Source organism: Macaca mulatta, chromosome 4, assembly GCF_049350105.2.
Source record: "Macaca mulatta isolate MMU2019108-1 chromosome 4, T2T-MMU8v2.0, whole genome shotgun sequence".
Classification (NCBI taxonomy): domain Eukaryota; kingdom Metazoa; phylum Chordata; class Mammalia; order Primates; family Cercopithecidae; genus Macaca; species Macaca mulatta.
In genome coordinates, this window is record NC_133409.1 from 49065329 (window position 1) to 49079351 (window position 14023).

Sequence of the window (14023 nt, forward strand, 5' to 3'; positions counted from 1 at the left end):
TAACCTTGGTCAATCTGACAGTTATGTGTCTTGGGGTTGCTTTTCTTGAGGAGTATCTTTGTGGTGTTCTCTGTATTTCCTGAATTTGAACGTTGGCCTGTGTTGCTAGGTTGGGGAAGTTCTCCTGGATAATATCCTGAAGAGTGTTTTCTAACTTGGTTCCATTATCCCCGTCACTCTCAGGTACATCAATCAAACGTAGATTTGGTCTTTTCACATAGTCTTATATTTATTGGAGGCTGTGTTCGTTTCTTTTCACTCTTTATTCTCTAATCTTGTCTTCTTACTCTATTTCATTAATTTGATCTGCAATCACTGATATCCTTTTTTCCGCTTGATCGAATCGGCTATTGAAGCTTGTATATGCTTCATGAAGTACTCGTACTGTGGTTTTCAGCTCCATCAGGTCATTTAAGCTCATCTCTACACTGGTTATTCTAGTTAGCCATTCATCCAACCTTTTTTCAAGGTCTTTAGCTTCCTTGCAATGGGTTAAAACATGCTCCTTTTAGCTTGGAGAAGTTTGTTGTTACCGACCTTCTGAAGCCTACTCTGTCAACTCGTCAAACTCATTCTCTGTCTAATTTTGTTCCCTTGCTGGCGAGGAGTTGTGACCCTTTGGAGGAGAAGAGGTGCTCTGGTTTTTGGAATTTTCAGCCTTTCTGCTCTGGTTTCTTCCCATCTTTGTGGTTTTATGTACCTTTGGTCTTTGACGTTGGTGACCTACAGATGGGGTTTTGGTGTGGATGTCCCTTTTGTTGATGTTGATACTATTCCTTTCTGTTTGCTCATTTTCCTTCTAACAGACTGGCCCCTCAGCTTCAGGTCTGTTGGAGTTTGCTGGAGGTCCACTCCAGGGTCTGAATTTTTGACAAATCACCTGTTGCTTCTTCCCAGCATAACCCTGAGCTGACTGGGACTGATGAAGCAGACCTGTTACCACTCACCACTGGCCAATTTTAAACTTAGCTTCAGACATTTTTGTTTCCTTTTTCCTCTCTATAATTCTCATGATGCCAAAATTACTACATATTGGTCTCAGTTGCTATCTCATAGAGTTTTGTTGTTGTTATTTCTACTCTAGAAATACCTACCTAGTTTGGGCTCAATGGTTTCCCATTGGTGGTACAACCCAGCACCACTGGGGCTCTAATCCCCTATAATTTCAGCCCAGCTCTTTTTATCTCATGTCTTTCAACAAAATCAGTCCCAGACTGGGTGTGGTGACTCATGGCTGTAATCCCAACACTTTGGGTAGGCTAAGGCAGGAGGATTGCTTGAGACCAGCCTGGGCAACACAGCAAATCCTCGTCTCTACAATTTTTTTTTTTAAATTAACCAGGTGTGGTGGCCACACACCTGTGGTCCCAGCTACTCAGGAGACTGAGGTGGGAGGGTGTCTTGAGCCTTGAAATTTGAGACTGCAGTGAGCTGTGATCACACCACCTGCACTCCAGCCTGGGTGACAGAACAAGACCCTGTCTCAAAAAATAAAAATAAAAATAAAAATAAATCAGTTCTATTTACATATATGTGAAGAATTATTAGGCCTAAAACCTGGTCTCTATTGCAAAGAAGAGAGTTAAGTTTATTATACATGTATTTGTCTAATGTGTCTGAATTACTTTTTTTCCTCTTTAAACTCTCTCAGGAAATCTTACTCTTTATTCCAAGAGGAAGTATCTCTTGTAATAAAAATATGATCAATCTTCAGTGAATTTTAAAAATAAGCATTTTATCTCTTTAATTGCCTGTAGTCACATCTTTCTGGTATATTTTTTTCAAACAACTCATCCTTATAATTTCACATCACTTCCATTACCACATCATTCACATAACTGACACATCTTTCTAATTGTAAGCCCACACACACAACATGCAGATCTGAAGCAATTATCCTGATGACAGGGGCCCAGAAGCTCATTTTAGTGGAAAGACTGTAGGATGTGAGGTTAAAAGGTTTGTGTGTGAGCCCCATGTTTGTCACTTAACCCTCGTCCTGTTTAGAGAAAGAAAATGCGCCTCGCTGCCAGTGCTCATTTAATTTTACATAAACAAGCTCTTTGAGGCTGAAGCAAATCTGACAGATTTCCCATGTGAAAATAAACTAGGGGCCGATTGCGGTGGCTCACGCCTGTAGTCCCAGCACTTTGGGAGGCCGAAGTGGGTGGATCGCTTGACCCTGGGAGTTTGAAACCAGCCTGGCCAACATTGTGAAATCCATCTCTACAGAAGATAAAAAAAAATTAACCAGGCATGATGGTGCGCACCTGTAGTCCCAGCCACTCAGGAGGCTGAGGTGGGAGGATTGTTTGAACCCGGGAGGCAGAGGTTGCAGTGAGCTGAGATCACGCCACTGCACTCCAACCTGAATGACAGAGTGAGACCCTGTCTTAAATAAATAAATAAATAAATAAATAAATTGCACAAACTGTTCTTGGAGTTGTTTCTAAGTAGAACCAACATCAAAATCATCTATTTTGGAAAAATCAGATTCATCGAACAATGTTTTGGCCAACAACTGTTTGAGAATGATGTTAACATCACACATAGAAACGCTGCATTTTCTAGGATTTGACATTTTCAGCAATCGAGAAGTACTGTATTTTGTAAATGGGAATACCACTACTAAAACCATAATGCTATAAATAGAATGATGTATTCTGTTTCCAAAGTCTTTGCAAAAATAAAAGCAAGATATTTCATGGCAAACTTATCCTGAGGTAAACAACTGCAGCTGTTAGTGCTGCCAGGCAAGTATTCTCAGGGCAAACAGGAAAAGGGTTAATGTGCATCTCTCTCTAGCAAGTCATATGACGTCTCTAGGCCTCCATTGTATCAGCCGTAAGGTAAAAGCCTTGGAATAGTTCTCAGGTTATCAACTGCTTTTTAACAAACGACCCCAGAACTTAGTGGCTTTTAAAACAGCTATTTTGTTCTCAATTCTGTGAGTTAGGAATTTGGGAAGGGCTCAGCCCAGCAGTTTGTTTCGGATCCCTGTGGCATCAGGTGAAATGCTGGGTTAGAGAATTCACTTTCAAGATAGCTTCTTCACTAATCATTGGTGCCTTTTGCTCCTTGTCCTCTCTCTCTCTGTCTACCCAGCATCTTATCCTCCAGGGCCTTTTCTTGTATCTTGGGTTTCTCACAGCATGGTTTTCTGAGAGTAGTCACTTTTTTTTTACATGACAGCTAACTTTCAAGTAGCAAGAAGCAAAAGGTGCCAGGCCAGTTGGGCTTCATCAGACTGGCACGTATCACCTCTACTGTGTGCATTTGTTGAAAGCGGTTACAGGATTCACCCAGTGTCGAGGCTGGAGAGATAGACTTCACCTCTTGATAGGGAAATTGCAAAGTCACATTGCAGATGAGCATGTAGGATGTGCCTGTAAATAGTAAACTGTCTCTCTTTATGCGTATGTATATGGTCACCAGTGAATTATAAATTTTGTTAATATGACGGATGTATAGCACACAATTTACAATAATAATGTTTTGTAAATTCCATATCTCAGTTGATTCTCACAGAATGCTTTCATTGATTTTTGCCATACTAGATCAGCGGCAGCCAACCTACTACTGCAAATAAGGACTTCATCTTATTCATGGTTAAGTCAACTTTGGTGGCATTATCTTGTTTCATTCCAGTAGACTCTTCATAAATAAAAATGAAAGAATTGTTAATCCCAATCACAAACTAGAATAATTTGTTTTTCAAGAGGCTCATAATAATGACATTTTATTGACTCTACAGTGTACAAAGAACTTTCAAATATGCTCTTGATTAATGCTCATGATTTTGTGAAGAATTTCCTCCTGGTTTTCCAGATAAGAAAACTGAGGTTTGGAGTGAAGTGACTCACTAAGGGTCACACTGCTAATGAGGGCATAGCCAAGACTAGAATACCTGTCTTCTAACTCCAAGTGTACCGCTTTTCACTTCCTCTGCTGAAACCTTACATTTGGAGAAGACATTTGAAATGAACATCAAGACAGGATTCTCTGGCACTATTCAAATTAAAATACCTCCTTTCGGCTGGGCGCGGTGGCTCACGCCTGTAATTCCAGCACTTTGGAGGGCCGAGGTGGGTGGATCCAAGGTCAGGAGTTTGAGACCAGCCTGCCCAACATGGTGAAACCCCGTCTCTACTAAAAATACAAAAATTAGCTGGGTATGGTGGCGCATGCATGTAATCCTAGCTGCTCGGGAGGCTGAGGCAGGAGAATCACTTGAACCCGGGAAGCGGAGGTTGCAGTGAGCCAAGATCACGCCACTGCACTCCAGCCTGGGCGACAAGAGCGAAACTCCAACTCAAAAAAAAAAAAACCAAAACAAAACAAAAAAACCTTTCAAGGAAGAATGTTTGATAGATGTTAATTGGTGAGTGGTATAGAGCATCCTCACTCTTTCTCCTTCTGGTTCTACGCATCAGTTTTTGCAGTAAGCAAAAGCGTCCTCACTGTTGATCGGGGACAAACTGGACAGCTGTGTCACAGAGGACTCAGGCTCACACATATTTCTCTGCTTGCTTCTTCATTTCCAAAAGTCAATAGCAAGCATTATTGTCATAGTTCCTAGTCACAGGTTCCCCATACAAATTACAGGGGCTGAGGAATTTATTTGGGGAGAAGAGGCAATCTGTGACACGGACTTAAATATGGCATTGAAAGGAGTGTTGAGGGAAAGGCTTGTGTATTGCAGAATGATGGTTAGTTATGAGAAAGAGCCAGAGAGAGGCCTCAGGGCTTTCTTCTGTCTGTTCCCTTTTCTAAAATTTATTATTTTCCAACCACAAAGAAGACTTTTTATCTCCCAGTGAAGTCGCTCCCTGTGACTTATCATTCTTTGTTTTGGCTGAAGAGTCCATTTTGCCTAGAGGTTACAGGGGTGTTTTTATTAGCACCTTTTGAAAAACATGAGTAAAACATTCTTTGTAGAAAAGTTAGGAAATGAAAATAAGCAAAAATTTGAAACCACAAACCATCTGTAATCCTGCCACTATTTGTTAACAGATAACTAATGTTAACATTTCAGTCTGAATGGCGTAAGCATCCCCTCAAATACCAAAAATTACGTGACAGGGATTATGTGTTCTTTAAATAGCAATGCATTCTATTTGATATTTTCTTTGGGTAGCTTTAAGGACTATGCTGAAATTATAAGTTCTATTTCTATAAACTTTCAATATTAAAGAACATATAAGCGACTGCCTTCTCAGTAGCTTTCTGGCAGCTAGTCAAAGCCATGTTGTGGGCAATATTCAGTGCAGAACTTTCCATAGGAAAATGGTATTGCTTCTCAGAAAATGTCATGACCTGCACTTTCCTTGTGGTCATCGTAGGCGGGGGATGTTCCGTGTGATTCATAGACCAGACTCAAAGGACGAGTTTAGCAAAGGCCCACTCCCACTCCCCCTTGCCAAGGGCACTTGAAGGAAGTCTATCATGGTTTTACTTTGGCTATAGTACTACATTACATTTATTACACCTTAAAAGAATGTCTAAGCTGGGTATGGTGGCTCATACCAGTAATCTCAGCGCTTTGAGAAACTGAGGCAAGAGGATCACTTGAGTCTAGAAGTTCAAGATCAGCCTGAGCAATATCTTGAGACTCCGTCTCTACAAAAAAAAATTTAAAAATTAGCTGAACATGGTGGCACACACCTGTAATCCCAGCTACTCAGAATGCTGAGGTGGGAGGATCACTGAGGCCCAGGAGTTTGAGGCTGCAATGAGCCATGATCTCACTACTCCACTCCAGCTTGGGTGACAGAGCGAGAGCCTATCTCCTAAAAAAAAAAAAACAAAAAGGTCTGCTTCATTGATGCTGTATATATGGAGGTAATATATGACCTAAATAACAATTCTGTTTATCTGTTGTTGTTTTTTTTTTCCTGTTTAGGCAGCAATAAGGAAAGAACTAAATGAATTTAAAAGCACAGAAATGGAAGTTCATGAAGAGAGTCGACAGTTTACAAGGTAGGTGACAAAATGCAGTTTAGAAATTGAGAATGCTTAAGATGTGATCCCATCTTAAGTTGGTTAAAAAAAAGAAATTGCCTACAATGGTAAATTTTATGATAGGTATATTTTATCACAATTAAAAAATGTTTTTAAACAGTTTAGCTTAAAACCATCTTATGAACATTTCCGCTTCTCTCACATTCATCCTTGCTTCCTTTTAAGAACCTAACAATCTGTGTGACAGTTTTAAAGGTATTACTAGATAAGACTGTAAATTTCTAGAATTTCATAATAAACTCAGCTATCTCCTTCAAGAACACTAAAACTAATCATGCTGAATAAGAATTTCTAAAATTAAATCTTTTCTTTCAAGGAAGTCTGAATCATTCCATAGGGCTACATTTTGGTTCCTTTCTTCGTTTTTTTCTGGGCCTGAAGACATTTATTCTGCTCTTGAACAGACTTAGTTGAAGTTGTATGCCCAGAATAGATGCTGGCGAGAGTCAGTGTGGGCACATATATAACACTTTGGTTTCACAATAGACATAGCATAGGATTGAAGCTGACTTTTCAGAAGATACAACTTTAGAATGGGAATCCTGATTTTATTGGTGCCATAGGATATTGCTATCGTCTTACCATTTTTCTGCTAGTCCCCTTCGGTTTCTTTCACAGGTTACCAAACCCAGAAAGGACCTGAGTGATCATATAGTTTGACCCCCTCACTTCACAGGTGTTCTGTTTATTTCTGTCTTAAGGATGAATGTACTTTGCTTTGTATAACAGGTGTTTCTAAAAATTTGCAAGCAAATCAAATCTTTAAAAATCAAATCAATAAAAAATACCAGGATAGATGACCAATGACATGAAAAAGATCATGATAGGTCTTTGTGGAAAACAAATATTGATCCCCTAAGCTACAGCCATACATCCCGGTGCCACTGTTCCTGCAGTCCTGGTTATGATGGCACTGTGTACTGGGAGCATGTCACAATATAAAGGAAGCTGCTGTATAACCTCCAACTTTAACAGCAAACTTCCCTGAAATTGATGGGGGAGCAGTGAGGTTTGTTATTGTAGACTTACTCCACAGCTTTTCTTCCTATGTTACTGTCTTGTGTGCCAGGGCAACTCCCCTTTCTTTCAGGGTTACAGTCGGCCTTCCATATCTATGGGTTCCCCATCTGCAGAATCAACTGACCACAGTCCAATTTTTTTTTTTTTTTTTTTTTTTTTTTTTAGACAGAGTCTTGCTCTGTCACCCAGGCTGGAGGCACAATCTCAGCTTACTGCAACATCCACCTCCCGGGTTCAAGCGATTCTCCTGCCTCAGCTTCCCAAGTAGCTGGGATTACAGGCATGTGCCACCATACCTGGCTAATTTTTGTATTAATAACAGAGACAGGGTTTCACCATGTTGGTCCAGCTGGTCTCAAACTCCTAACCTCAAGTGATCTGCCCGCCTCAGTCTCCCAAAATGCTGGGATTACAGGCATGAGCCACCACATCCAGCCCAAAATATTTTTTAAAACAAATACAAAATGACACCACAACAATAAAAATAACACAGATCATAAAATGATACTGTATAATAGCTATTTATACAGCACTTACATTATATTAGGTAGTATAAGTAATCTAAAGATGATTTAAAGTATATAAAAGGATTGGTGTAGGTTGTATGTAAATTCTACACCATTTTATATCAGGGACTTGAGGAATTCATCGATTTTCATATCTGAAGGGGTCTTGGAATGAATCCCCTGCAGACACCAAGAGCTGAATGTACTTCTTTATTTGTTTATGTCCTCCTATGTCATTTGTTTGTATATACATGTAGAGTATTCCAACATCCTGAATGGATTTTTATCTATTTGAGGGCTTTATTCTATCATAATGTACTCTGAGACCAACAACGTGTCCCTATGAAGCCAGACTTTTTTTCCCCCTCTTTTCTCCCTTCCACTTCTGAGGTAGGGAAAAATGTATGCTAAAATGTGACACCTGTAGCTGCTCTTCTGAAGTAAAGTTGATTATTGAAAAGTGGCTCAATATTTGGGGTGACCTCATGCTGACTGGGGCCTCCAGGCAACTGGGAAGATGGAGTGCTTAGTGCAGTTGAGTCCTGACCCCTGAGCTGCAGGGTCTGCACTCAACCCACACATTATCATTCGGGATAGTTTTGCTTCTGTGTAGATATAAAGAATAAATTACAGTCAAAAAGAATTGAATTGTAAAAGTACATTTTTATGGAAGTTCTCCTTTTATGAAAAATAAATATGTATACTAAAAGAGGTTCTTTCTATTCTGTTGTACTCTATATGAAGAAGTACAATAAAATTGGGGTACAGGGAGAAGTAAGGGTCATTTTGTTTTAGTGGGGGTATTTTTTTTTTTTTGGTAGAAATGAGGTCTTGCTATGTTGCCCAGGGTGGTCTTGAACTCCTGAGCTCAAGCGATCCTCCCACCTCAGTCTCCCAAAGTGTTGTGATTATAGGCATGAGCCACTGCACCTGGCCTCTTTTTTATATTTGTATTTGTATGTACAAAAATAATATATTCTAATTAAGCATTCAAGCAATACAAAATTCTATTAAGTATAAATGAAAACCCTTCACTCCTTTCCCAACCTCATTTCTATTCTCACAGGTATCTACTAGTAAAAGCTTGATGTAGATCCTTTTAGATGTTTTTCCATGCATTTATAAACGTGTGTGTATATATATATATAATATGTGTACGTACATGTATGCATTTATATGCACCCTCTCTCACACATAAACATAGCATCTAAGAAATCTTTTCTATAATAATATATATCTCATTGAGCTAGATGCAGTGGCTCAGGCCTGTAATCCTAGCACTTGGGGAGGCCGAGGTGGGCAGATCATTTGAGCTCAGGAGTTTGAGACCAGCCTGGACAACATAGCAAACACTGTCTTTACTAAAAATGCAAAAATTAGCTGAGTGTAGTGGCTCACACCTGTAATCCCAGCTACTTGGGAAGCTGAGGTAGGAGGATCCCTTGAGCCCAGGAGGCAGAGGTTGCAGTGAGCCCAGATCATACCACTGCACTCCTGCACTCCAGCCTGGGCAACAGAGAGAGATCCTGTCTCAAAAAAAAAAAAATATATATATATATACACACACATATATATGTATGTGTGTGTGTGTATATATATATATTTCATTTGAATGACTGACATTTCATAGGTAATATGCCAAAAAGTTATTGAACAATTACACTATTGATGAATGTTTATGGAGTTTTCAATTTTTCATTATTAAAATAATGTTGCCTTGACTTTCTTTAGGCATATATCTTTGTGCACACATGCCAGTATTTCTGTGTTAGTCCCATAAGTGGATTTGCTAGGTTTCTAGGCATACACATTTTGCATTTTGGAATAAACTATTCCACTATCCTCCAAAAAGAGCACTTAGTTTACAGATCTACAGTTTAAGAGCATGCCTAGTCTACTGACTCACCCTCATCAGCATTTGGGAGGAGAGGGATGTGGTTGAGAGGTTTATATTCTAAAAGGATGAACAATAATACCGCATTCCATTGATTTCTATTAGATTGGGCATCTTAACATATCTTTATTGATCACTTATTTTTTATTATTTGACTTGACTATCCAAAACTTCTGACCAGCTGAGGCAGGAGGATTGCTTTAACCCAGGAGTTCTCTACCAGCCTGATCAACATAGTGAGACCCCATCTCTAGAAAAAATTTTTAAAATTAGCTGAGCATGGCAGTGCTTGCATGTAGTCTCAGCTACTTGGGTGGCTGAGGTGAGAGAATCACCTGAGCCCAGCAAATTGAGGCTGCAGTGAGGCATGGCTACACCACTGCACTCCAGCCTGGGTGACAAAGTGAGACCCTGTCTCAAAAAAAAAAAAAAAAAAAAAAAATTATGGGATCAATTTTTTGGGTAGTTATTTGTCTTTTATATGGACTAGTAGCATCTCCTTAGATATCATGGATATCAGCCCTTTATTGCATATGTTGCAATATTTTTCTCCAATTTGTTATTAACTTTTAAACTTTTTAATGGTATTTTGTTTAAATTTTTGTATATTCAAATCTGTCTGTATTGTTATGTTTTACTTCATTGTTTTGTGTCTTATGGACGGAGGAGGCCAAGAGTATAAAACTGTTATTTTTACCTGTTATATATGCTTTGGAGGGGTTCATTTTTTTGTGTGTATGATTCAGAAAAGTAAACTAACTTTACTTCTTTCTAAATCAGTAGTTGATTCTCTCACTGCCACTTATTTCCCTGTGGATGAGAAATTCTCTTTTAATATACACATCAGTCAATTTCTGGATTGCTTATTATGTTCTAATGAGCTGTTTATCTATCCCTGTCTATATCCTTCTGCTTAATTAGGACAGATTTGTAATATACTTTTATTTTTGATGGGGCATTTTTTTCACCCTCAAAATTGTATTGGCTATTTTTTTTTTATTTACTCATCTTGAGAAATTTAGTATATGCTTCTTGTATTTCATAAAAGTCTATTGATATCTTCATTGCTTATGTAAACATAAACAGATGCAAATATATAAGCTTTTGGGGCAAGTAACAACTGACATCAAGGGCAAACTTTAAAAGTTCTCCAAAACATAAATTGATTAACACTCTTTAATACCTTTCCAGACAAGAAAAAATTAAATTTTCCTATCACTAAAATGAATACGCCTTGCTTAAGAATTCTTAAACCTTGGCAGTAAAGCAAATGTTACTGCTATTTTTCCATTAACTTATGAGATCATTAGAGATATATTCCAGAAGAGATATATTTTGGCTCCAATACATAAAAATAATGCTTATGATTTTCAAGCTGTTTTCAGTAATTCTTTTAAGAGGAAGAAGTTCTGGTAATCACTACTCTTTCTAATAAAAATAATACAAAAACACAATCCAGTTTTACATTTAGCAAATTGCTCATAAAAAAGATGGTGGTACTCAGCACCAGCCTCTCTTGGGGAAAATAAACACCAAATGAATCATTACCTTGCCCTTTAAATGCCCTAGATACACAGTAGCTCTCCTTTCCTCTTATTAGCATGAGACAGTGTCTTCTTATACCAAGTAAGGCTTCCCTTCAAAACCTCAATCTGTGAACTCCTTGCAGATTTGGGTTGGTTAATAAATGGGCTGACTCCTCTTCTCGGGCACCTCTTTATCTAGCGGCCATTTCTGACACAGTGATGTACTGGTGTACAATGGAAGGACCCACTTCTGTATATGGCTTCTTTTATTTCTGTATCTCCGGAGAGAGACACAAACTGGTGGCCAAGGGCAGGCATGGGAGGGAGACTTTTCACGACTCACCCTTTTGAACGTTTTGAATTTTTGAAACATGATGAATGTTATTACCTGGTCAAAAACAAACATTTAAAAGAAAAAATAAAGGATCCATTCTCTAAGTCCTTGTTTCTGTAAATGAGGATTCCATCATGGTGGCTTTTCTTGATTAATGTGTTGGCACTAACATTAATTGTGACACTTCCACGTCTTGTGCACTGAGGAGGTACCTCTGATACTTCCACCATGGAATACATTCCATGACATGTTTGGTTTTTAGTGATGAAGAACTGTCATCTAATTCTCCCAGTTTCTACCAGTATTTTCCAGGTGGTGCCCTGGAATTGGAATGGATTCTAGGGCTGTACAACAAGGGTGGGGACAAATGGTCCCCAGAAGAAATCGCCCTGTGGCCCAATAGGTACCAAGCCCTAACCTCAGTTGCTTAGACCTTGCTGCTTGTCTGGCCACATTCTGCATTTTCTACCCCTCAGCAATGCCCACTCAGCCCACTGTTCACAACCCAAAAGTCCATTTGAGGGTGATAGATAATTAGATAGGATCATTGCGTTCTCTAAGAAGACCAACATGGCAAACAAAAGCCACTTCCTTTTCCATAGTAAGTGGAATTTCCACAATATAAAATAACTCTCTGAATTCTAAAGACAAATTACATGAAAGGTGAAATTTTACTTAAGTTCTAAATTGTAAAGTAGTTATAGTTGAGCGGTAAGATTTTGAGTAATTTTAATTTTCCTCTGGATAGTCTCTGTTTTCCCAATAGAGAAAGTGTTAACATGTATCAGATTTGTTATCAAGAGAGAATATTACTTTTTGAAAATAAACTTCTCATTTTGTAAATGATGACATTTTTGGAGTATACAAAGTAGTTTCATGTTTGTATCAGCTTGTAAATTATTTACTTCTTGTATTATGGAGTCTTACTGAAGACTCATAGAATCATTGAATTGAGGCTCTTAGAGTTAAAATGAGCTTCAAGAGATCATTGGCATAATGTCAAATGGGAAAGTCAGGATATTGACTAACTGTAGCAGCAGTATATTTTATTTAAAATTCAGATGTCTGGAAATAAAGATTAGGAAATAACTTCAAAAATTCTTAGTGTTTCATTACAGAGTGGGGTTATAGTAATCTCTTTTTCTTTTCTCTACTTTTCAAATTGTCTTAATGGTAAGAAGTTTTTCTTCATGTTGAGAGGTTTCTTAATGTTGAGAAGTTTTCTTATGTTGAGACTGAGATATTAACATACAGTGACCCTTGAACAATGTGGGTGTTAGGGGCTCTGATCCCCGCTCACAGTCAAAAATCCACATATAACTTTTGACTCTCCCAAAACTTAACTACTAAAACCTACTGGTGACTGGAATCCTTACTGATAACATAGTCAACCAACACATATTTTGTATGTTACATGTGTTATGTACTATGTTCTTACAGTAAAGTAGGCTACAGGAAAGAAAATGTTACTTTAAAAATCTGAGGAGGCCAGGCACAGTGGCTCACACCTGTAATCCCAGTACTTTGGAAGGCCATGGCCAGGGGATCACATGAGGTCAGGAGTTCGAGACCAGCTTGGCCAACATGGCGAATCCCTGTCTCTACTAAAAATACAAAAATTAGCTGGGTGTGGTGGTACACATCTGTAATCCCAGCTACTTGGGAGCCTGAGGCATGAGAATTGCTTGAACCTGGAAGGTGGAGGTTGAAGTGAGCTGAGATCACCTGGGTGACAGAGTGAGAATCTGTCTCAAAAAATAAAAATAATAATAATAAATCATAAGGAAGAGACAACATTACTATTGATTAAGTGGAATTGTATCATCATAAAGGTCTTCGTCCTTATCGTCTTCATGTTGAATAGGCTGAGGAGAAGGAGGGGGTTGGTCTTGTTGTTTCAGGGGTTGCAGAGGTGGAAGAATATCCATGTATAAGTGGACTCATGCAGTTCAAATCCATGTTATTCAAGGGTCAACTCTATCTATGTATGGACACATACACATACACATATTTTTTTTTTTTTTTTTTTTGAGACGGAGTCTCGCTCTGTCGCCCAGGCTGAAGCGCAGTGACACTATCTTGGCTCATTGCAAGCTCTGCCTCCCAGGTTCATGCCATTCTCTTGCCTCAGCCTCACAAGTAGCTGGGACTACAGGTGCCCACCACCACGCCCGGCTAATTTTTTGTATTTTTAGTAGAGATGGGGTTTCACCGTATTAGCCAGGATGGTCTCAATCTCCTGACCTTGTGATCTACCTGCCTCGGCCTCTCAAAGTGCTGGGATTACAGGCGTGAGCCACTGCACCCAGCCCATATACGTATTTTTTAAAGCAATGATCTCATTCTATACTTTCTTGAGGTATTACTATCCTACATGGATTTACAGTTAAAGTAAACCACCCTTTCAGCTTCTAGGTATGCTTATCAAAATATGACATCACAGGGACTATACATGAAACTGCAATAAAAATTAATAAGGGGTCCTCCACCGAGGAATGGAAAGGCTGCTTTTGTAGTGGCACTCCCTTTCATGGATACTCCATTTACTTGCTACCTGGACAGAAATTAAAAGGGTTTTAAAATGCTGCGTAACTACTACCAGAGTTGAAAGCAAGGCTCAGTATTGGGAATGATAAGAGCCCAGCCAGTGTGTAATGTAGCCTCTCAGGTAGAACAAGGAGCTGTGATTTAAGAGAGCCTCTTCCTTTGTTTAACATAAGTG

At 38.9% G+C, this 14023-nt stretch overlaps 1 protein-coding gene across 10 annotated transcripts in view; it reads left to right on the forward strand.

The window, feature by feature from the left end:
* The window catches only part of PHACTR2 (phosphatase and actin regulator 2), a 294524-nt gene that overhangs the window by 271803 nt on the left and 8698 nt on the right, over positions 1-14023 (forward strand). For 7 of the 10 annotated variants that reach the window (XM_077999486.1, XM_077999487.1, XM_077999488.1 and 4 more), the window contains one exon: positions 5903-5979. In XM_077999486.1, the coding sequence (XP_077855612.1) occupies positions 5903-5979 (77 nt within the window). Of the gene's footprint in view, positions 1-5902; positions 5984-14023 lie in introns of those variants that run through there. The other 3 variants (XM_015137221.3, XM_015137223.3, XM_077999489.1) reach the window with 1 other exon arrangement.